The 22,122-nt window shown below is 46.0% G+C and overlaps 3 protein-coding genes across 3 annotated transcripts; 1 reads left to right on the top strand and 2 right to left on the bottom strand.

Moving 5' to 3' along the window:
- Positions 1-2,064: 2,064 nt before the first annotated feature.
- LOC123447618 (phosphatidylinositol transfer protein PDR17-like) lies at positions 2,065-6,865 on the bottom strand. The gene is made up of 6 exons (XM_045124225.1): positions 6,616-6,865; positions 4,428-4,517; positions 3,213-3,389; positions 3,030-3,128; positions 2,700-2,945; positions 2,065-2,554 (listed from the first exon to the last, which is right to left on the bottom strand). The coding sequence occupies exons 2-6, from the start codon at positions 4,488-4,490 to the stop codon at positions 2,261-2,263; spliced, it is 879 nt and encodes a 292-aa protein (XP_044980160.1). The 5' UTR covers positions 4,491-4,517; positions 6,616-6,865; the 3' UTR covers positions 2,065-2,260.
- A 6,683-nt stretch (positions 6,866-13,548) lies between these two features.
- Positions 13,549-17,744, bottom strand: LOC123447617 (phosphatidylinositol transfer protein PDR17-like). Its single transcript, XM_045124224.1, has 6 exons — positions 17,329-17,744; positions 15,794-15,883; positions 14,741-14,917; positions 14,540-14,638; positions 14,223-14,468; positions 13,549-14,106 (listed from the first exon to the last, which is right to left on the bottom strand). Exons 2-6 carry the CDS (start codon positions 15,854-15,856, stop codon positions 13,813-13,815), a joined length of 879 nt encoding a protein of 292 aa, XP_044980159.1. The 5' UTR covers positions 15,857-15,883; positions 17,329-17,744; the 3' UTR covers positions 13,549-13,812.
- On the top strand, positions 17,237-20,277 carry LOC123450213 (kinesin-like protein KIN-7H). The gene is made up of 9 exons (XM_045127578.1): positions 17,237-17,276; positions 18,290-18,636; positions 18,718-18,883; positions 19,029-19,118; positions 19,223-19,323; positions 19,410-19,523; positions 19,614-19,695; positions 19,777-20,006; positions 20,086-20,277. Exons 1-9 carry the CDS (start codon positions 17,237-17,239, stop codon positions 20,260-20,262), a joined length of 1,347 nt encoding a protein of 448 aa, XP_044983513.1. The 3' UTR covers positions 20,263-20,277.
- Positions 20,278-22,122: the final 1,845 nt, after the last annotated feature.

Here is a 22,122-nt window from a genome sequence, read left to right as displayed (position 1 = left end):
TGGAGGGATCCTTCTAAGGTGTGTTACTGTTACACATGTTGCCCTGTAAATTCCAAAAGGGAATCCTCAATCTTTTACCCTAGATTTGAAATGGCATGAATGACTAAGTGCTAATCATAGAAGCAAAATCCCAATTGAGCTGTGACTTTGAGCACCATCGCAGTTGGAAGTGATTATCTTTCAAAGTAAATTCAGATAAGGGGGACTGTTCAAATAAGGAAGCTTACAGCGAGATAAGCATGCAATTGCCCAGCCGTCCATCTCGTGGTCATGTTGAACAATGGCACCGTGGCACCGAGACGGACTCTAAAGACATTCACCCATGGTCAACGAAGGGTCAACAGACGACAAAGTATAATGTAAATGCTAACATTTGAGCCTAACATGAAAGTACTTGTAAGCTGTAACTGTAGCATTACCTCAGTAATAAGCTTGACTTCTTAGTTCATTGATCCACGACACCTAAACAGTCAGCACACAGTTAGCAAGTGAAGGAGAAAGAGAAATATCCTAAAAAAATGGCACAAACAACTATCTGAAAAACAATAAGGATAAGATTAAAATAAAATAAAATTCAATCAGGGCATTAGATCATACTGAAACTTACAAAGAGAGAAAACTAACATCGGGGCATGCTTATTCTTCTTATTCAGGTGAAGCCGGTGCTGAAGAGGGTGAAGTTCACCCTGGTGGGTTTGGCGGTGTCGCTGACCCTCTGCATCCTCCTCTACGCCAACACGGAGAAGCCGAGGGAGCCGCTGGAGAACCCCGCCGGCGGGAGGGCCGTCCCCGGGGTGTACAGCGACGCCCCCGCCAGGCTTGTCGTACCCTTCGGTGAGCGCGTCCTCCGCCTGGAATATCTGCTTGCTGAGGTTGTCGATGAACCTGGCCACGGACTCCTCGACGCCGGTCGCGTCGGCCGGGAAAGTGGTGGGCATCTCCGCGTCCATTAGGGCATGCTGCGCGGCATCGTCAGTGACTATGCCGACCAGAGCGTCCGTGGCCAGGTCGGCGGAGATGGGCATCAGCGGCGGGTCGGCCCTGGCGCGCCAGAGGGGGTCGGGCAGCTCGGCGGCGGACGCGAACCCCTGCACGATGTCGTCCGGCGCGGTGGCATAGGGGGAGAGGATGGCAGAGTCGGAGAAGAGCGGGCGGTCGGGCACGACCTGCGCGACGAGCGGGTCGGCGGCGAAGGACCTGAGCGCGCTGGCATCGACCCTCCGCAGCGTCCGCACGCCGGCCGCGGTCACCGGGCAGAGGGGGGAGCATGGGGTGGGCGCGTCGGAGCAGAAGGGCAGAGCCGATGCGACGCCGGGATTCGGTGATCTGCGCGCCACACTGGATTGGTGCTGGGATGGCGGGCGGCGAGGGGGTCGGGGTAGGCGGCGTGGCGTGGGTTTCGGCGGGGCTGGGTTTGCTGGCGGCGAGGTGGTTGGGGTGGGTGAGGCGTCGTCTTCTCGGGAGAGAATGAGGGCGACGGGGTCGGGGGTGATTGGATCGTGGGTTCGTGGGCTTCTGGTTGTTTCTTTTTTTTTTCTCTCTTGCCGTTTTTCTTTATGGGGAAGGAGAAGGTCGACCGAAGGGTGGTGGTTCCAGGTGCGATGTAGGTTTTTTATTGAACTAATCGGCTGGTTTATCGTCTGGTTTATGGAGGGATTGAAAAAAAATCGGTGGAACGGTGGGAAGGCTAGCGGTAGCGGTAGGAGGGGGATCGCTCGAGGTCGAACCATCACGACTACGGCAGATCCCCCTTTAATAGTAGAGATATTGTAATGCACATAGATTTGGTATATGAATGAATCTCCCTCGGATCCAAATTAATTAACACTGTTTAGTACATACAACTTTGTACTAAAACTGTATTAAAGCAGAGTGTCAATTAATTTGAATCGAAGTGAGTATAATTTTTTTTCAAACTTAATAAAAAAGTTTGTTTTAAGACAAACACAGGGGATCTATTTTGTGGGAAGGAGTACTACCAAATACGGAGTACCACTAGATCTTTCCCTCGAAAAATAAATACCACTGGATCTTAATTAGTGTGTGGATATCTTGGCCATGGGATAGTAATGAAATCACTTATTTGGTGATGGACAAGTATAACTGCTGTTTGTAACATCACAAGCGAGATATTTTGCAGTTACATTTATTTATTCCTCTTTCAGAGCTGTACCGAAGGCCATCGTAAACTCATAATAGCTGCCTAATGAATCTCAATTTGCTTTACCAACATCAGGTGGGATGGATGGCCGATGTTCCTCTAACTTGCTTTAGCAACAATTTGTGATGACCGTGATTGAACCTCAGGAACCGAGTGGCCATTGACGGCATGGTTACCATCTGCCGCCCAAAAGCTTGTCATTTTGATGTCATCTTTTGTCATCAACTTAGAGTAATCCTCATGGTTGTACACTACATTGTTGTTCCCCCCAAACTCTACAGGAAGGACTTCTGGATCAATGTGCTTGTACATTGTCTTCATGCTCTCCATATTCTCCTTGTACACAAAGTTCAGTTTCTTGACTGATTTCGGGTCAACCAATACTTTGAGAGCCTGGGAGCATTTGAAACATTTAAGTTGGGAAACAATCAGTATGATACTATAGTTGTACCGTTTTATACCTATTTAAAAAACCTTCCTGAATAAAAATGAGGCATGCAACACTATGCTATGAAGCGGTAATGTTCAAATGGTATACCTTAAAAGAAGCCTCAAATACTTTGGGTGGATTGAACAAAAATGCAATTGAAAGCCTCTCTGGGTAATGGTTTTGCAAGACATTCATACTGTCTCTGGCCGTCTTGAAGGGGGTTGCATGGGCCAGTGTCCATCCTGTGAAGTCTATCAGCCACACCATTTTGTCTTGACTTTCAGGTAGGCTGAGGACTGCATTCTCCAAGGTATATATAAGATACTGTAACTGCCCTTCGTGAGATGATGTATTCTGAATTTTTTTCAAAAAATAAAAATACAAGTGAGTTCTAGGAGACTGCCAGTTCCAAAGATAGGAACATTATTTAGTTCTTACCTGCTTTGCAGGCCTCAATACAACCACGGTTCTGCCCTCTCTATCAGTGAAAGTTGACCTGTACATTTTACCTGTTTCTGCTTCAACAGAAACGTCAGGCTGAAATGAAGAATAAAACAATTAATGGAGAGTTTAGCTACTTGATGAATGCAAGCAAGGAAAATGAAAAGAAAAGAAAATTACCCAGCAAATATCCTCAGGTCTCTTAGCTGCCCTCCACTTGAGACTTTCTTCCAGCATTTTTCTAGACTTGTCAACATTCCAGTTGCGGGCCTCAAGATATCTTATCAAGCATGCTTCATCGCAATATTTCTCTCCACGGCCAGATAAAGGCCCAAGAGCAGCTCTCAGTTCCTTGATCTGTCCCCAGGAGATTGTTACATGAGAGAATTGATGAGAAAATAGTAGACATGTTTGAATTAACAGACTAGAATAATAAATATGTGTAAACCCGGTATGTTTTAAAAAGATAACGATGAACAGCAGTTCTCTGCGACAAGAACTAGGTTTTTTTTCCACCGTAGTCCCCTTACGAGCTTCCAGTGAAGTGAAAGATGAGAGGACTCCTAAGAGAGCTCATGCAGGCTTTGGTTAAAAAGGGGACTACGGTTGCAACGTACAACTATATGTACAGCTAGATGAAAGAATGTCTGGTCAGGCATTTTACACTCCTAAAATTATACAGTGGGATTTTGTGCAAAACAAAATTTCAACTAGTAGACTACTTGAACTCTGAATTGCTGACAAAAGACTATGCTAAGTAAGACACATTTTGTCAAATGGTCATTATCATCAGAGGGTGAGATGTGATGATCAAATATTCTTCCTTGCAAAGGATGTATTGATGCGTTTTTATTTCTTTGAGCAGAACTACACAAACTGAACATAACGTTGTAATCACGTAGTTTTCTGTGCATAAAACCGAGAATCGTTACCATGGAGAAACAAAATACTCCATGGAAGGTGAAGATGGGATGCCATCAAAATTAACTCATAACACAAGGGCTGATAGTAAGTTGTTTGAGTCACAATAAATTAATATATAGTATGTATGCAGGAGATAAACTGACATAATGCCCCTTTCTTCCTGATTTACCATGACATGGTCTTTCAGGCTTCTACTTGGCTATATTACCGTTTGACATGGCTGCATGCAGAGGCCGGGGGCTAAGTTCCTCCTTTTCTAAAAAAAATATTACCGTTTGACCATTTTCATTTGATTACAAATGCAACTAAGGCTGAAGCCTGAGATAGACAAATGCAGCCATCATGAAACATTTTACCTCTTCTTTTTCTTATTGGGAGGGGTCAACATTGTAATTTATTTACTAGAAGCCATAAAATTTGCATGCTAATAATTCCACAAGGTAACCAGAATATGATAATTTTCAAAAATACCTTTGCTTGTCTCTGCTCAGCATCATCTGAATCAAAATGAGAAGCTTGCTTTTTCCGAAACATGTTCTCTTTAACTCAGTGATGCTCAACCTTTAAACAGAAAAGGTATTTGGAACAAAATTAGGTGACAGTGGCCAACCCTTGTGCAAACCCATGTCAAATGTTCGAGTGCAGTTACATTTCAAATAGTAAGTGCAAGAACTATCAAATATCTATTGAAGAACACCAGAATTTGAAATGATTCATATACATGCCTGATTCTGCACAATTGATATGATTGCATATGTATGGAAAAAATAATTTCTTGTTTGACCAGATTTACAAATAAGTTTATAGTGGCTTTCAAGAGAAATATAAACCTAGACTGCATGAAAATATGAAAAATGTCAAAGTTGGTTTCAAATCCAAAGAAAGGTGTTGGATGCTTTCTCACTTTTCTTTTAAAATTGTAAAAGAGTTCAACCATAGCACTATAAAATGAAAATTACAGTTGGACACAAGGTGATAATAACAATATATATATGATATATCCCCTCTGTTTCAAATTATTAAATGTTCTAGCTTTATCCTAAGTCAAACTTCTTTAAGTTTGACCAAGTCTAGAAGAAATATATCGTCATCTACAATACCAAACTAATTTTGTTAGATTCATCATAGAATTCATTTTCACACTATAAATATTTGATGTTATAGATATTAGCAATTTTTTTATATAGGCTTGCTCAAGTATAGAGAAGTTTGACTTAAGACAAAGTCGGGACTTCAAATAATTTGCAATGAAGTGCGTAAACATTCATACTCCAAAGTATATATGTCCGAAGATTATAAAACAATGAATCCTGCGTACCATTACTGTGAGAAGTCCGACAAAATTATACACCACAAATATTTGGACCCCACATTTCCGCATATAAATAAGAGCATTAGCTTAAAAATTGTTTCTATCAGTGCAAAGCGATGGGTGCGTATTTCCCCTGTTTGCTGCTTTCATGTACCAGTTCAGTACGTACACCAGCCAAACGTCAAGCCTATTGACGTCGTCCTAGTCACTGTACCAGACTATGATACGCAAAACACAAGCAGTTCACTCGAACACTCAATGAAAAAGTACAACCCCCAGAAAGATCTGCTGTTGATCTCCTGTAACGCTACAAAACGGCAATTAAAGTTGGACGAACCAAAGGCAGGTGACAACAATATACCCCCTCCATTTCAAATTATTTGAGTTTTCGTTTTGTCCTAAGTCAAACTTTGTTAAGTTTGTTCAACACCTATAACACCAAATTATTTTCTTTAGATTCATCATAAAGTATATATATTTCCAGACGATATATATTTAACATTGTGGATATTAACACGTTTTTGTATGAGCTTGGTGAAACATATTAGCACATTTTTCTATGAACTTGACTCCGGACAACCTCAGATGATTTGAAACAAAGGAGTAGTATTTATAGTTCTAGCCTATTAATGCATATTATAGTTTGTGCGTCGATATTCATACTTCAAAAAGCAGCAAATTTTACCATACCATGAAGTCTGGATGGATTATAGACCACGGATATTTTTCGCATAAATAAATAAGAGCATCGATTTATTAATTGTCTCTATCAGCGTACAATGATGGGTGCCTCTTTCCCTTATTTTGCTATCAATGTATCAATTCGGTACGTACACAAGCCAAATGCCAAGCCTGTTAACATCGTCCTAATATAATCGCTTTACCAGACTATAACACGCAAAACACAAAAAATCTCGCTCGGTGAAAAAGTACGGTCCAGAAACAATCGTGATATCTGTCAATCAATGCTACACAAAGGCCAAGTAATCCTACGGTAGTTGTAATCTGTTGCCGCTAAATGTGCCTAAGCATTCGACTCTGACTTTTAAATTGGAAAGTCTGTGGAAGCTGAAGGTTCAACACGTTAGTTTTACCATCTCGATTCGATGGTCAGAAATCCCAAGGCAGCACGAATCAGGAAGAAGGATGAGCATGTTCATGCTTGCAGAGTTAACAGTAACATGAACAGAGAAGGACCGGATTCTTGTTGGGTTGTTCCAGGAAATATAACGAGTGGTTTATCAGACTGAACGAGCAAGAACTCACCGCAGCAGTTGTCGTCAATCCAGCAGAACAACAAGAAAACAGGAAATGAAAACTGAATCAAGAATAAACCCCCATACGTACCAGGATCGATCTCGGCGGGAGCGTCAGGAAGACGAACCAGCCCTTGGACTACGTCCAAGAACCGGGGATGTGAGAGCCCCTGACGCAATGGCGGGGAGACCTGGCTGGACAGGCGTTAAAAAGAGAGAGAGAGAGATGCCGAGAGAGAGAGAGAGAGTTGGACCCGACTTTTCTGAAGGGAGGGAGGGAGGGAGGGGGAGCTGGGCCGGGGAAGCAACGCCGAAACGACGCCGTGGAAATGAATCTGTGGAAATCACGGGAGGGATCTGGAGGAGCAGGCCATTCGGGTCGGGGTCTGCTTGTGGACGACGAAGCGCTTTCCGGAGAGGTTTTGGATTCTGACCGGTGGGATCGGGCGTGTGACCGTGACGGGCCCGTCTGGTGTCAAACTTTCCTATTGGACAAACAATCGCACAAGATGTGTGACGGGCCCGTACTGCATGCATGTGAACGGCACCGGGACCCCCGAAATGTCATCTCTTTCTTCCTTCCACGGTGCATCTACTCCGTCCACCTTTAAACCGGACGCATATATCTCGTTCAAGAAAGTCATCCAATACAAATTTATATCGACCCGTCAAATGATTCAGCCGTGTGTCTGCCAAAAATTGAAGACAAACGTAGGGTTTTGCGGGCGTCTACGCCGTTCTCAAGCCCGCGTTTGACTGCCGACCCACACACACAAAAAAAAAACACTTGCCTCCCGGTGCTTTTCATAGAACTTCCGCGCCACTTGTCTCACCGCATTCATGTCGGTTCAGAGCATGCAACGGCCGTCACGGATGCCGTAATTTGACCGGACGGGACGACGACGTTGACGGACATGACCTCTCGGGCATCGCCGCTTCAATGCGGACGCCGCGTCCCGAGGAACCAACTCCGACCGCTCCGCCGCACTGGTGTGGGCTGACCGCCTGGCCTAGCTGCGGCTATTTAGGATGTGCGCCGACGACGCACAACGGCGCACTCAAGCACCGCCCCTCTCCCCTCCCCTCCCATGTGCCTGTGCCCGAGCCCAGCGGTGCCGATGCAGTAGTCATGGTGCTCCATGCCATCACATGTGCTCCGTGAAAGCTACTCGTCCGGTGGTTAATGCCCCCCCCCCCAGCCCTTCGGCGTCCACGGTGGTTGGCTCCTCCGACAAGGAGAAGAACGGGGAAGATTTCGTCCATCGAATTGAGATAATGACGGAGCGCTCCATCACATGGGCCTTCACCACCATCGCCGGCGCACATCAGGCAGGAACCGTTGTCCCCGCCACGACACTGCATGAAGCAGGAGCCAGCGTCCCTACTCCAGCCGGTCAAGGACGAGCCGGCCAAGAGAATAACAAGTGAATTATTCTTTAGTGTGCTAAATTATTGGCCAAGTGAATATGGGTTTTCTGTGAGATCACTTATTTAGTGATATATTAGTAATGGGTCAATGGCTCCTGTGCGACGTTTTTTAGGTGAATTGGAAGGAGTGCGACGTCGTTCGTCTGAATTGCCTCAGTGCGACGTTTCTGACCGAGGAAATATCCCACACACGACATGGCCCTTAATCTGAACTGATGCCCTCATTAGCTATATGGAGCTGGACCCACAACTTATCCACGTAAGAACGGGCCCCACTTGTCAGTGCATCAGGTCAAACGTATCCCCGTGCCTGTCTAAATGAGCATCCCTGTCTGAACCTGTGTTGCTCCCTCCTCTTCGTTCCCGGTGGTCAGCCAGCGGCGGCGGCGGAGCTTTTGTTCTAGGTGACAGCAGCGACGACGCTTTCGTTCTCGGCGACGTCGGCGGCTGTGGTGAGAGCACCCTCTGTTTTCCTCTGTTCTCGAGTTCGAGCTCGAGGAATACACAGAAGTCACCACTCACATCTGCAAACTTGAGACCAGCGGCTTATCCTTCTTGGCGATCACCGCCAACGCCGCGTCCTCCAGCGGCACCACCGCCTCCCAGAGACCGGCGGCATCCAGGTCGGCCTCCACCTTGATGGCCCAGGTGGTGAAGTTCTCCCCTGTGAGCAAGGGGCACCCGTGAGCAAGGGGATCGACGTCGCCATCGCAATCCCCGATCCACCAGAGTACGGCACGAGTGCCATGGCCGGCGACCTCCCGCTCTCAACCTAGCTCTGATGCCAAATGTCAGGACAAAAATGGAACCACCACGCTCCGACGATCATTGGAGACAACCAGCAAACGCGAGAGCGACAACGCCCAGGGTTCCCCGGTGCACAAACACCTTGTCGGATCGGAGAAGGAAGAAGAACAGGGACACAACGAGGTGGTTTTTCCGGCGCTCGAACTGTTGGAAATATGCCCTAGAGGCAATAATAAAATGGTTATTATCATATTTCCTTGTTCATGATAATCGTCTATTGTTCATGCTATAATTGTATTAACAGGAAACAGTAATACATGTGTGAATAAATAGATCACAATGTGTCCCTAGCAAGCCTCTAGCTGGCTAGCTCGTTAGTCAATAGATGATCATGGTTTCCTGGTCATGGGCATTAGATGTCATTGATAACGGGATGACATCATTGGGAGAATGATGTGATGGACAAGACCCAATCCTAAGCGTAGCACTAGATCGTATTGTTCGTATGCTAAAGCTTTTCTAATGTCAAGTGTCTTTTCCTTCGACCGTGAGATTGTGCAACTCCTGGATGCCGTAGGAGTGCTTTGGGTGTATCAAACGTCACAACGTAACTGGGTGACTATAAAGGTGCACTTTGGGTACCTCTGAAAGTATCTGTTGGGTTGGTAGGAATCGAGATCGGGATTTGTCACTCCACGTGACGGAGAGGTATCTTTGGGCCCACTCGGTAGAACATCATCATGAGCTCAATGTGACTAAGGAGTTAGTCACACGATGACGTGCTACAGAACGAGTAAAGAGACTTACCGGTAACGAGATTGAACAAGGTATAGGTATACCGACGATCGAATCTCGGGCAAGTTCTATACCGACAGACAAAGGGAATTGTATACGGGATTGATTGAATCCTTGACATCGTGGTTCATCCGATGAGATCATCGTGGAGCAAGTGGGAGCCACCATGGGTATCCAGACCCCGCTGATGGTTATTGGCCAGAGAGGTGTCTCGGTCATGTCTACCTGTCTCCTGAACCTGTGGGGTCTACACACTTAAGGTTCGATGACGCTAGGGTTATAGGGAATTGTTATACGAGGTTATCGAAAGTTGTTCGGAGTCCCGGATGAGATCCCGGACGTGACGAGGAGCTCCGGAATGGTCCAGAGGTAAAGATTGATATATAGGACGGATGGTTTCGGACACCGGAAGTGTTTCGGGCGTCACCGGTAACGTACCGGGATCACCGGGACCACCGGAGGTGGCCCGGGGGTCCACCGGAAGGGGGCAACGACCCCGGAAGGCTAGATGGGCCAAGTGCGGGAGGGAACCAGCCCCTAAATGGGCTGGTGCGCCCCCCACACTCAGCCCAAGGCGCAGGAGGTGGAGAGGGGGGGGGGAAACCCTAGGCGCTGGTGGGCCTAAGGCCCACCTAGGGGTGCGCCACCCCCTCCCCTTGCCCTGGCCGCCGCACCTCCCATCTGGGGGGCTGCCGCACCACCTAGGGTGGGAACCCTAGGGGTGGCACCCCCCTCCTCCTATATATAGTGGGGGTTTCGGGGCTGTTTTAGACACAGTTTTCCCTCTCCCTCGACGCAGCCCTGCTCTTCTTTCTCCTCCTCTCTGCCGGTGCTTGGCGAAGCCCTGCCGGGAGACCTCGTCTCTCCATCGACACCATGCTGTCGTGCTGCTGGATATCTTCCCCAACCTCTCCCTCCTCCTTGCTGGATCAAGGTGCGGGAGACGTCACCAGGCTGCACGTGTGTTGAACGCGGAGATGCCGTAGTTCGGCACTAGATCGGAATCACACCGCGATCTGAATCGCCGCGAGTACGACTCCATCAACCGCGTTCTAGTAACGCTTCCGCTTAGCGATCTTCAAAGGTATGAAGATGCACTCATCCCTCTCTCGTTGCTGGTCTCTCCATAGGAAGATCTGAATATGCGTAGGAATTTTTTTGAATTTATGCTACGTTATCCAACACGAACGCCCTTCCTTGAGCTTAGACTCAACACACACACTCGCCAGCGAGCTACACAACAGAGATTTATACCCGCGAGCACTTCCTTCACACAGCATCCTGCTGGACAGAATCTTAGAAGAATTACTGGCAATAATTGGCTAAATAAAATGGGCTCAACATTTGTTTAGAGAGGTTTTATAGGTAGGAGAATGTCTTGGTAAAATTTGTCAATTTATGGAGCAACATAAAACGTAGTTGCTTCACAATCCAAAATAATGACCAAAGAAAAACATTTGATGCTATGGTCACATGGTTGAAGGAGTGATGCTCAAATTTGTAGAAGAGGCATTATTTGAACATTTTGAGATGATGGCAAAGTTTCAACGCATTTGAACACTCCTAGCTAGCACTTGCTTCACAAAGCTTCCTTTGGATCAGAAACTTTGGAAATTTGCCAAGAAATATTTACTGCCTGATCCAGATCGTTCATTCACGGCGATCCAATGGTCCGGACAGGTGCGGGGTTTTGATGGGGTTTTCAAACGTTAGGGTTGAGCATAAGTAATTCAAAAAAAAAAGGAAAGTTGTGGCAATCATCATTATATGTGACTAACTCCATAGGAAAAATAAGAAATCTGGACTATGGAGTTTTTCATGAAAAAACCTTCACAAACTTGGCTATCACGAACGAGGTTGTACGGTTTTCAAACGTTAGGGTTAAGCATAAGTAATTTAAAAAAATCAAAAAAATAGGAAACTTGTGGCAATCATCATTATATGTGACTAACTCCATAGGAAAAATAAGAAATCTGGACTATGGAGTTTTTCATGAAAAACCTTCACAAACTTGGCTATCACGAACGAGGTTGTATGGTTTTCAAACGTTAGGGTTGAGCATAAGTAATTCAAAAAAAAAATCAAAAAATAGGAAACTTGTGACAATCATCATTATATGTGACTAACTCCACAGGAAAAATAAGAAATCTGGACTATGGAGTTTTTTATGAAAAAACCTTCACAAACTTGGCTATCACGAACGAGGTTGTACGGTTTTCAAACGTTAGGGTTGAGCATAAGTAATTCAAAAAAAATTAAAAAAATAGGAAACTTGTGCCAATCAATTTGAATTGTTAGTATATGATAAAGTAAGAACATGTGTATTGGCTTTCCAATATTTTATTTTTTACTTGTTATGCTCATTTCAAACTTGATCAAACCTAAGTTTGACAAACATTTAAACAAGTTGCAAACATGAAAATGACAAATCAAGCCTGGATCCTTCTTAGTCACTCCAAAATGAAGCTTTTGTGATGTTTTTAAAAGTTTGAAGTTCAATACCCAAAACCATTTGAGTTACAAATTAGCTTCAAAGGGGGTAAATACCCCATTTCTAAAACAAGTTTTTTTGTCCATCATGTCTAAAACAGCCAAATCAATTTGAGTTGTTAGTATATGACAAAGTAAGAATATGTGCACTGGTTGTACAATATTTTATTATTTTATTATTTTTTATGCTCATTTCAAACTTGGTCAAACCAAAGTTTGACAAACATTTAAACAGACCACTCTGTTCGCCGTTTTCGTTTTCGTTTACACATGTAAATTGCTCTTCGTTTACATTTGGAATAAAAATACATGTGTATTTATTTACATAAAAAACGTGTATGTATTTAAACTGAAAACTGAAAACAGGGCAACCCCGTTGGAAACAGAGCATGGCGCTCGGGCTGACCGGTCAATCTGACCGAGCGGTCAAACTGACCCGTGGGCCAGGGAAGTCAGCGGGCGTCACATCAGTGTCCCATCGAAGCTATTCATACGGTGAGGTGTCGTGCCCTAGCTATTTTCAGATCTGTGCCGCTATAGCTGCTCTCGCCCCTCACCGCCGATGAACCCCACCAAAACCAGCCCACGCATTCCAGCCTCGCCGCCGCACGGATCATGGGGAGGCTAGGATCTTCCATCTCGCGCCGCGGCCATTCCGGCGGCGGAAATCGGAGGCCAAAGCGGCCGGTGCCTGAAACCCCAGAGTCTGAGCGCGAACGGGCGGCGCGGGTTGCTTCCGACGCTGCTCGGAAGCGCGGCGCCCGAAGGTACACCAACTGGGGGGCTCGCGCCACCGCGTGCCTTCGCCCGGCGCGAGGTGGAGGAGTACGACCGCCCCCGCCAAATGGTGGAAGCGGCGCGCTCCTCTGCCGCGGGCTCCTCTGCCGCCCCTACCGCGGGCTCCTCCGCCATTGCACCCGCGCTGGTGCCGCCGGGCTTTCTGCCGGAGGACTACGTCAACGACGGCGAGCTCGAGGACGTCATGGCCGAGGTGATGGAGCGCAGTAAGGAAGAGGCCCAGCAGGTCGCCGCGCGTCGGCAGAGGGAAGAGGAGCTCGACGAGATCCGCCTCCGCCAAGCCATCGAGGCATCCCGCGCCGACAGGGGGTGGGGCGCCTCCGACTCCGACTCCGACTGACCGGCGCAGCCGCAACGTCGGGGCCGCACCGCTGGGGCTCTGGTGAGCGCCCACTTTTGGAGATGGTTAGGAGCTAGCCTGTATAATCGGGGAGGGTTAGGTGGCCCTTGTAATGAACTTATGATATTTTCTGTAATGGATCTATGTTTCTTTGAATTCGGTCTCTTTTCTTTTAAATGTTTTTAAATTTGCCCGCTTTTCTGAATCGGAGCTCGCCGGTGTTGCCGTGCTTCGTCGCCGGAGAAGGAGAGGGAGGATGCGCGCGTAGGATAACTGTTTGACTGTAGTAGCCGCCATCTGGGTCCCATGCCAACGTGGATCAGCTATGGGTCCCGCCCGGCTCCACCTAATCCTGATACATATTGTGCTTAAGGGCCATGTCGTGTCTGGGCTATTTGTGCGCATAGAGGTGTCGCAGCAGAGCCATTCTTACCAACGACGTCGCATTCCTTTTAATTCACCTCAAAAACGTCGCACAGGAGCTATTCGCCCAATTAGTAATAACTACTCAACGTATAGATTCTGCAGTACTATTTTTGTAACATCACATGCGAGATATTCTGCAGTTACATTTATTTATCCAAACATCCTCAACGTATCGCTGTATTCCTCTATCAGAGCTGTACCAAGAACCGCGCCACATTGGCTTGCTGAAGCCCGTCAACATGCGAGATGGCTCGCCGATGTTCCTCAACTTGCTTTAGCAACAATTGATGACGACTCCGGTATAACATGAGGCACCGAACCCCCGTTCACGACATGGTTAACATCTGCTGCCCAAAAGCTTGCTGTTTTGATGTCATCCTTTGTCATCAACTTAGAGTAATCCTCGTGGTTGTACACCACAATGTTCTTCCCTCCAAACTCCACCGGAAGGACCTCTGGATCAATGTGCCTGTACATTGTCTTCATACTTTCCTCGTTGTCCTTGTACACGAAGTTGACTTTCTGGATCGATTTCGGGTCGAGGAATACTTTGATAACCTGAAACCATTTCAAACATTTCAGTTGGAACATAGGGAATACAGAATATATAGCACTTATCGATAATCTTTCTGAAGAGAATCAGAGTAATGAAGGGATGATGTTCGAGGCCACACCTTAAAGAAAGCCTCAAATACTTTGGGGGGATTGAACAAAAACGCAACCGAGAGCCTCTCGGGGTAATGGTTTTGCAGGATATTCGCACTGTCTCTGGCAGTCTTTATGGGGGTTGCATTGGCCAGTGTCCATCCTGTGAAGTCTATCAACCACACCATTTTGTCTAGACCCTGAGGCAGGCTGAGAACTGCATTCTCCAGGGTATATATAAGATATCGCAACTGCCCTTCATGAGATGACGTATTCTAAAAAAAATTATACGGGTGAATTAAAGGTCAAGGAAGCTTAGTCCACCAAAAAAAGGGCGAGTTCTTACCTGCTTTGCAGGTCTCATAATAACGACGGCTCTCCCCTCTCTATCTGTGAAAGTTGCCCTGTACATTTTACCTGTTTCTGCCTCCACAGAAACATCAGGCTGGAATGAAAATGAAAACAATCAGAAGAACGCTTGGTTACTTGACCAAGTTCTGAGAAAGAAATCACTTGAGCATTGCAGGGAAGGAAAGAGCATATTTACCCAGCGAATATCCTCAGGCCTGCTAAGTGCCCTCCACTTTAAACTTTCTTCCAACATTTTCCTAGACTTGTCGACATTCCAGTTGCGGGCTTCAAGATACCTAGCCAAGCATGCTTCACTGCAGTACTTCTCGCCACGTGGAGACATAGGCCCAAGTGCAGCTCTCTGTTCGTTGATCTGCTAGCAGAAGATTGACATGAGAAATGGAAGAAAAAACAGTACATCTGTTTAACCAAAGATCGGATACCAAGGGTAGTTTTATCTTCGACAAGAACTAGTATGCATCGATATTGCTTACAGGCTTCCACTGAACCGGAAACATCTAAAAGAATCATAATAGAGCTCCTGCAGGCTCTCGTACTAAAGGGAACTATGTTGTATCAGACTATCAGTTACAACATGTACATCTGTATCAAAGCACATGTAGAAAATATTGTGTGGTCAGACATTTCACACTCCTTAAAATGCTACAATATGGGCTTTTATGCAAAACAAGATATCATTCAGCAGTCTATATAAGATCTGAACTGCCACAAAAAATTATGCAAAGACTCATATTGTCACAGTATCATTCCCATCACAACATAGGACGGGACCATCCTTTGCAGGGGAGTATGTCAAACAATTTGTCTCACAACAAATAAATAATATATAGGTGATTACTTACATATATGTGGCTTTGGTCTTCACTTACTAAGCCAGAACCATTCGGGCTACTATGCTATGTTCAGGTTCAAAGTTTTGCACATTTTAACTTGTTTAGATATGCATATAAGATGGAAGCTTGATAAAAAATCTGAAGTTATACTGAAACTTTTAAGTTTTTCTTTATCTTTCCCATTTTAATCCCATTTGTTTTTCTGTTTTTGGGGGGTCGTATTAATATTGCAGTGACAACTACATTACGACCATTACCGGTGTATATGTTATGAAAGTTCCTTGGAGAAAAACTAATAAATACATCAGCATTGCAATATTAGCTCCTAGAACATGTACTTTGCATGGTAATAGCTTTACAGCATAACCAAAACATGAATATTTTTCAATTATTACCTTTGCTTGCCGTTGTTCAGAATCATCTGAATTGAAATGAGAGGCGTGCTTCCTACGAAACATGTTGTCTTCAACTTATTGAGGCTCGACCTTCAAATGTGAAATGGTGATAAATTAACATGCACGTGAGATGAGTAAAGAATTGAATACTGTTTTTTTTCCTTGAATTTCAAAATAAATTCATCGTGCTTTTGAGAGAAAGTGGTTTCAAATCCAGTTTATGCGGTTCAGAGCTCATGTAGTGAGATTCTTGGTATTATTATGTTTTTACTCCTATTACAAGAGTTCGCAGATAACACTACAAAATGACAATTAAAGTTGGACAAAAATGACCATAATGTTTAAAGTTGGACAAAAATGACCATGATGTTTAAAGTTGAACAAAAATGACCATAATGTTTAAAGTTGGACAAAAATTACCATGATGTAATTATATTTCTAGTCTTCTACTAGAGAATGTTGTTGAATGAACAGCATAAGTCAGCACTTTTGTGTGCCAATGGAAAGATTACCACACTGTGAGTGTGAGGTCTTACCATCCTGTTAAGTCTGAATGAATCATAAGAAGACCACAAGTATTTGGACCCATTTCAGCAAGCATAAATAAGCGAATTTGCTCTACCTACTGCCTCTATCTCTGAAAAAGGATGGGTGCATCTTCCCTTTATTTTCTGTCGCCCATCAATTGAGAGGGTCAGAAAATGTGTTAAGCCTACAAAGGTTACGTCCTAATCAACTGTGCTAGTAGACTACAAAGGTCACGTCCTACTCCATGAACAAGTCCAAGATCTAGAAAAAGTTGAATTATCCTGAGGAGCAATACTGCACAGCGGACAAGCAAAGCTACGACAGTTCTACGCCGGCACCCCGAATCAGATCGAAAAACGTGCGCAAGCTAGATTTTCACATGCTGCTACGGCCGTGAGTGGATCGCAGCACGATCCGCGGTGCCTGGAGTATTATAGTACAGTAGCTGACAAGAACAGATAGAGGGGCGGCCCTTATTATTCTTATTAATTGTTAGGGCGGCCTTAAATGGCAGCCCTTATGCAACTCTGACTTGTTAATTGTCACCCCAACCTTTGACTTCATACGCAAAAGCTCAAGCTTGGGGAGAGATGAAGGTTTCACTCACGTTGTTACTTTTATCAGTAACTCTGTGCTGGTTCATGGACCTTGAGTAAATAATAAGCATGAATATTCGGGAGTCCCTAAATCTGACTGTACTGCTGATGCTAGGCATGTTTTATTTCCCTTTAAAAAGATGAACACAGTCATAATAGTTGCAGTCTTGCAGAGTTGAAGTACAGTAAAATAGCAGGGGGTTTCAGATGAACAGAGCCTGATGGATTTCAGAGTTTTTCAGACGCAAGCACAGGATTTACCAAACCAATACCCAGGGGAGCATGGTGAGCACGAGTGGTTCAATATCATCGTCAGAGCATGAACGGGGAAGAACCAACTGAACAACCAATCCATCCAGGTAACAGCAAGAACAAGAAATGGAATCAAGAAAGGAGAAAAGTTGTCTGTACCTGGAGGAGAAGAAGCCCCGGGAGAAGACCGAAGACGAACCGGGCCGGCGACGACTCAGGCTCCGGGGATCGCCCACGAACTGGCCGGGAGGAGAAACCGTTGGGAGTTGGGCTGCGCTTTCCTATCCGTCCCCTCCTCGTCCTGCCGTGTCGGGGCGCAAGAATAAACAACACGAGAGGGACAGGGTGAGGGAGGTGGGGAGGCAACACCGCGCCAACGCCGTGGAATGGAGGTTGCGCGGGATCGATCGGTCACGCGCTTGCCATGAGCGGGGGTTCGGGGGAGCACGCCAACGCCATTGGAGAGGGTCGATCTTGTGGTTGGCTTCCTTGGCCGAGAGTGGGTTATTGGCGCGTCGCCGGTGTCGCTGACCTTGTTGGGTTCTGCTGGCCTGGGCTCGCGCGGTGAACCGAGCGACGCGTGCGGTTTACTACAGGCCAAGGGTCAAGGGAGCTGCCGTGAAAGGTGAAACCGACGGGGCGTGGAAGGCGCACCACTGTAGACAGCGCCGGAGACGTTCGGTACTGTTACTCTTTCTTAAACGTGACTGTAGGTTGCACAAAAGAGACCCATCACCTTTCGAGATTTGTGGTGGACAATCAACCACGGCCTATAATCTGCTATATATCATATCCTATATTTATGAGATAGAAAACGCCACCACTCACCGACTAATCTCCCCTAATAATAAACCACGAATCGCTTCTGCCGTACGTCGTCGTCGGTTTTGCACAAAAGCCCCTCCGTTTTTTACGATTCAACCCGCAGTCCTTCTGTAAGTCAAGTCGAACCGTTATTTTAAGTTTTGCAAAAAACACCCTATATTTTATCAAAACTAACTCCTCCCTCATTCCCCCCTCTCTCCCCACAACCCCCACCCCGCAAATGGCGACGCCGCCGGCTCCGGCGGGCGCAGAGGGACCTCCGCCCTCCTGTGTTCCCGGCGCCTGTTGGCCACAGCCCCCGCGGGCCGCCGCGCCCACCACACGCGGCTCCCGGGCCACCAAACCACCCCCACCGGCAATGGTGACGCACGCCGCCCTCGACTGGATCTGAAGACCCCAGCCACCGTCGCCTCCCGGATCCGTCGCCTCCTCCCCAACAACCGTCGCCTCCCGCCGCCGCCTCCTCCGCAACCACCTTCGCCTCCCGGGTCCGCCGCCTCCTCCCCAACCACCTTCGACTCCCAGATCCGCCGCCACCAGCTCGCCCTCAAGGAGCTGACACCCGTCAAGGAGCGGTCCTCGCCGGCCACAACTCGGTGTCCGTCGAGGAGAGCACCAGCCGAAGCTTCATCGCCGACCAGGGTGACCCTCTTCCTCCTCCCATCGAGATCTCCCCCATACTACTGCAGGTCAACTACGCCTCCACATGACCTTCATCGGTAGAAGGTGGAGGCCAAGGAGGAGAGGATCATGGTTTCCGTGCGGGTGCGGCCCCTAAATGGCAGGGAGTCCGGCGACAGCTCCAACCGGGAGTGCATCAGCCCCACCACCGTCATGTTCCGGAGTACCGTCCCTGACCGCGCCATGTTCCCCACCGCCTACACCTATGGTAAGCAGAAGCACCGGCAGAGCTCAATTTTGCAAATAATGCATGGCAATGTTGGCCACAATTGCTATTCTTGATGTTGAAACCTCGCAGGGATTTCATTCGGCAGTCGATTTCTCAGTTTGTTCTTCTTTCGTGTCCTTTTCAGACAGGGTGTTTGGCCCCAATTGCTCTACCAGACAGGTCTACGAGGAAGGAGCAAAAGAAGTTGCTCTATCAGTTGTCAGTGGAATCAACTGTATGTACAAAACAAACGATGCAACTCTGTTACGTCACTAATTTGGCCTTTGGATGAACTGATGTTGACCAACTAACATTTGCACATGAATCTCTTATCGACAGCAAGCATATTTGAGTATGGGCAAACAAGCAGCGGAAAGACTTACACAATGACTGGAATTACTGAGTACAGTGTTATGGACATTTATGACTACATAGAGAAGGTGTGCGTGTGCGTATGCGTGGCACGGATGATGTTATACTTCACTTCGTGAGATGATATTTGCCTCATTGTTTGTCATTGCTACAGCACCCTGAAAGAGAATTCATGCTGAAATTCTCAGCAATAGAGATATATAATGAAGCTGTGAGGGATCTTCTGAGCCATGATACGACACCTCTTAGACTGCTTGACGATCCTGAGGTACTCCATTCTCCTTTGCTTAAGCTTACTATAACTATTTTTTACCCAACCCTAGGCTGATCTCCCACTTCATCATTTGAATTCAAACAGAAAGGGACTACTGTTGAAAAGCTTACCGAGGAAACATTGAGGAACAAGGACCATCTTAGGGATCTTCTTGGAATGTGTGAAGGTGCGGGCAAAAATTTTTAGAAACAAAACATGCACCATGTTTGTTCTTTTAATCATTTGCTTAATTTGGTATGTACTGCAGCTCAAAGAGAGATTGGAGAAACGGCTTTGAACAAAGCGAGTTCTAGGTCCCACCAAATACTCAGGCTGGTTGGTGGCTCTCTTATATATTTATTTTACACTACACTTGTTGACCCACCCGCAAAAAAAAAGATGATTTTGTTGACAAGTTTTTGTTACATTCAGACAATCGAAAGTTCTGTTAAACAGTATTTAGGAAGAAGCAAATCGAGCACCCTGGTGTCTTGTGTGGTACGGAATGTCTTTCTATATTCATGATTATTTGGTACTAGCATGCTTCCATCATCTCTGAGGTTCTTCTTCTGGACAAAACTTTGTTGACCTAGCTGGAAGTGAGCGAGCATCTCAGACTGCTTCAGCTGGTATGAGGTTAAAAGAAGGTAGTCATATTAATCGAAGTCTGCTAACACTCGGGAAGGTTGTTCGCCAACTCAGGTTTGTTTGCTTTGTTTTCTTCTTGCAAGAACTTGTAATCCCAGTGGTTTAGTTCTTATGTAAATAGAGTCCGGTCATAAAAATTATCAGACTTTGCACATATATTTCCTCTTTCTTTTGTATTCACTAGATAAAGTTATTTTGAATTCCATTTTCTGTTACAGTTTGACGTTTCTCCTTTCTGCTCATTTTGTCTGCTCTTTGAAAGATGACCATTACAGCTGTTTGCACATATATTCCTTCTTTCTTTTGTATTCACTGTATACCTTTTCTCGACAAAGGGTAATAAATAATTTTTCCGACAAAGGGTAAAAAAAGAAGAATCTAAAATGAACTTAGATGATTTGCCATGTTTGTCAACTAAAATTTTCAAGGCAAACTAATGATTCTTCAATGAAAGTCAGAAAAAATGCTGATTTGTCATGTCTAAAATCTGACTTTCCTTACATATTCAGGTCCTTGTTTTCTGAATACTTTTGATTTTCGCATTTGACCCAAAGATATTAGCAGCATAAAATTGAGAGTTTAATTTGAGCACTGTGACGCAGGCAATCCCAGGAGAAGCCCGACAGTCCGAACTCGGCTAGGCGGGCTACTACATGCTGCTGGTCGGCACAGCCGCCGTGTACCAGTGCTTCTGCCTCGGCATAATCGGCGCCATCTACTATGGCTCGGCGCTGCTCTCCGGAATCATCATCACCGTGCTCCTCCCGGTGACCGAGGTCCTCGCCGTCGTCTTCTTCCACGAACCATTTAGCGGCACGAAGGGCGTCGCCCTCGGGCTGTCGCTCTGGGGCCTCGCCTCCTATTTCTACGGCGAGGAGCAGCGCATGGCGCCGGATGCAGAGCACCAGTCAAGTTCGTGTGTGGATCGTGACTGCAAAAACTAATGGAAACAACACTTGCTTTTGAGAAACAAGGGGACGTATATGTGAACTGTTATGTGTATGAATCCAAGGCCATGGATGGCATGGCACGTAATATTCGCGTGAGAACTTGTGCTCCCAATGTAGTAGTTCGTAGTAAAGATTTTCTTTTGTGTTTCAGTCTTTGACGTTAATGGTTACTATATGATCTGACCCTATTCTTGATGGCGTCCATGTTCTCACCGGAGCCAAAGGCTCCATCTCCGGACCGCGAGGGCCAGCCTGATCAGGGCGGTATGCATGTTGAGCGGCGGCGCGGTGCTGGCACTGTCGTTCGCGGTCTGCAAGGCCGGCATGGTAATCATGGCGGTGCTGGGCTTCGCTCCAAGGGGCGCACGGCCGCACTCTGTGCACGATGACGACGTTCTCGAATGCGATGGGATTCTTGGCACCGTCAGCAATACCATGGTGCTGAAAATGATGTAGGTTCAGGGCGGTGGCGGCCTCTATTGGACACATTGATAGCGTTGGCCGAGTTATTTATCCACGACCATCAGAGCAAGTAATAGAGCTGAGTCGCTGGCTATAAAAAATAAATTAGTATACTTTTGCTTAATTGGAGAAGAGAGAAGAGGAAAGCTAAGGTAAGCGGACTCTTAGTTAAGAGCCATCTCTACCACGTGCTCCTAGGTGCTTTATGAAAATAAAATATGAGCCATATAATTTATACCTACTAATAAAGAAAATAGGTATTCTTAGTCCGTCATGCTATTTTATGAAAAACATCTTGATATTATTAACATTAAACCCGTAATACATATTAATTTTTTTAAATACTTATATCTTTTAAACCGCAACTTCAAATTTAACATGTTATATAAGGATTTTGATTAGAAAAAGGAAAACTCTATTGCTCAACCGGCTGATGCACGTGAATCATCCGCCGCTTGCTTAGCCGTCGGATTGGTCTTAATCGAGTGCTCGTCGCTGACGACAAGTCTCGTGCAGTCAGTTTTCCTTTCATGCAACAAGAGTATTGTTTTAGA

This window comes from Hordeum vulgare, chromosome 4H (genome assembly GCF_904849725.1).
Source record: "Hordeum vulgare subsp. vulgare chromosome 4H, MorexV3_pseudomolecules_assembly, whole genome shotgun sequence".
NCBI lineage: Eukaryota > Viridiplantae > Streptophyta > Magnoliopsida > Poales > Poaceae > Hordeum > Hordeum vulgare.
This window is presented reverse-complemented; position numbering and strand designations above follow the sequence as displayed.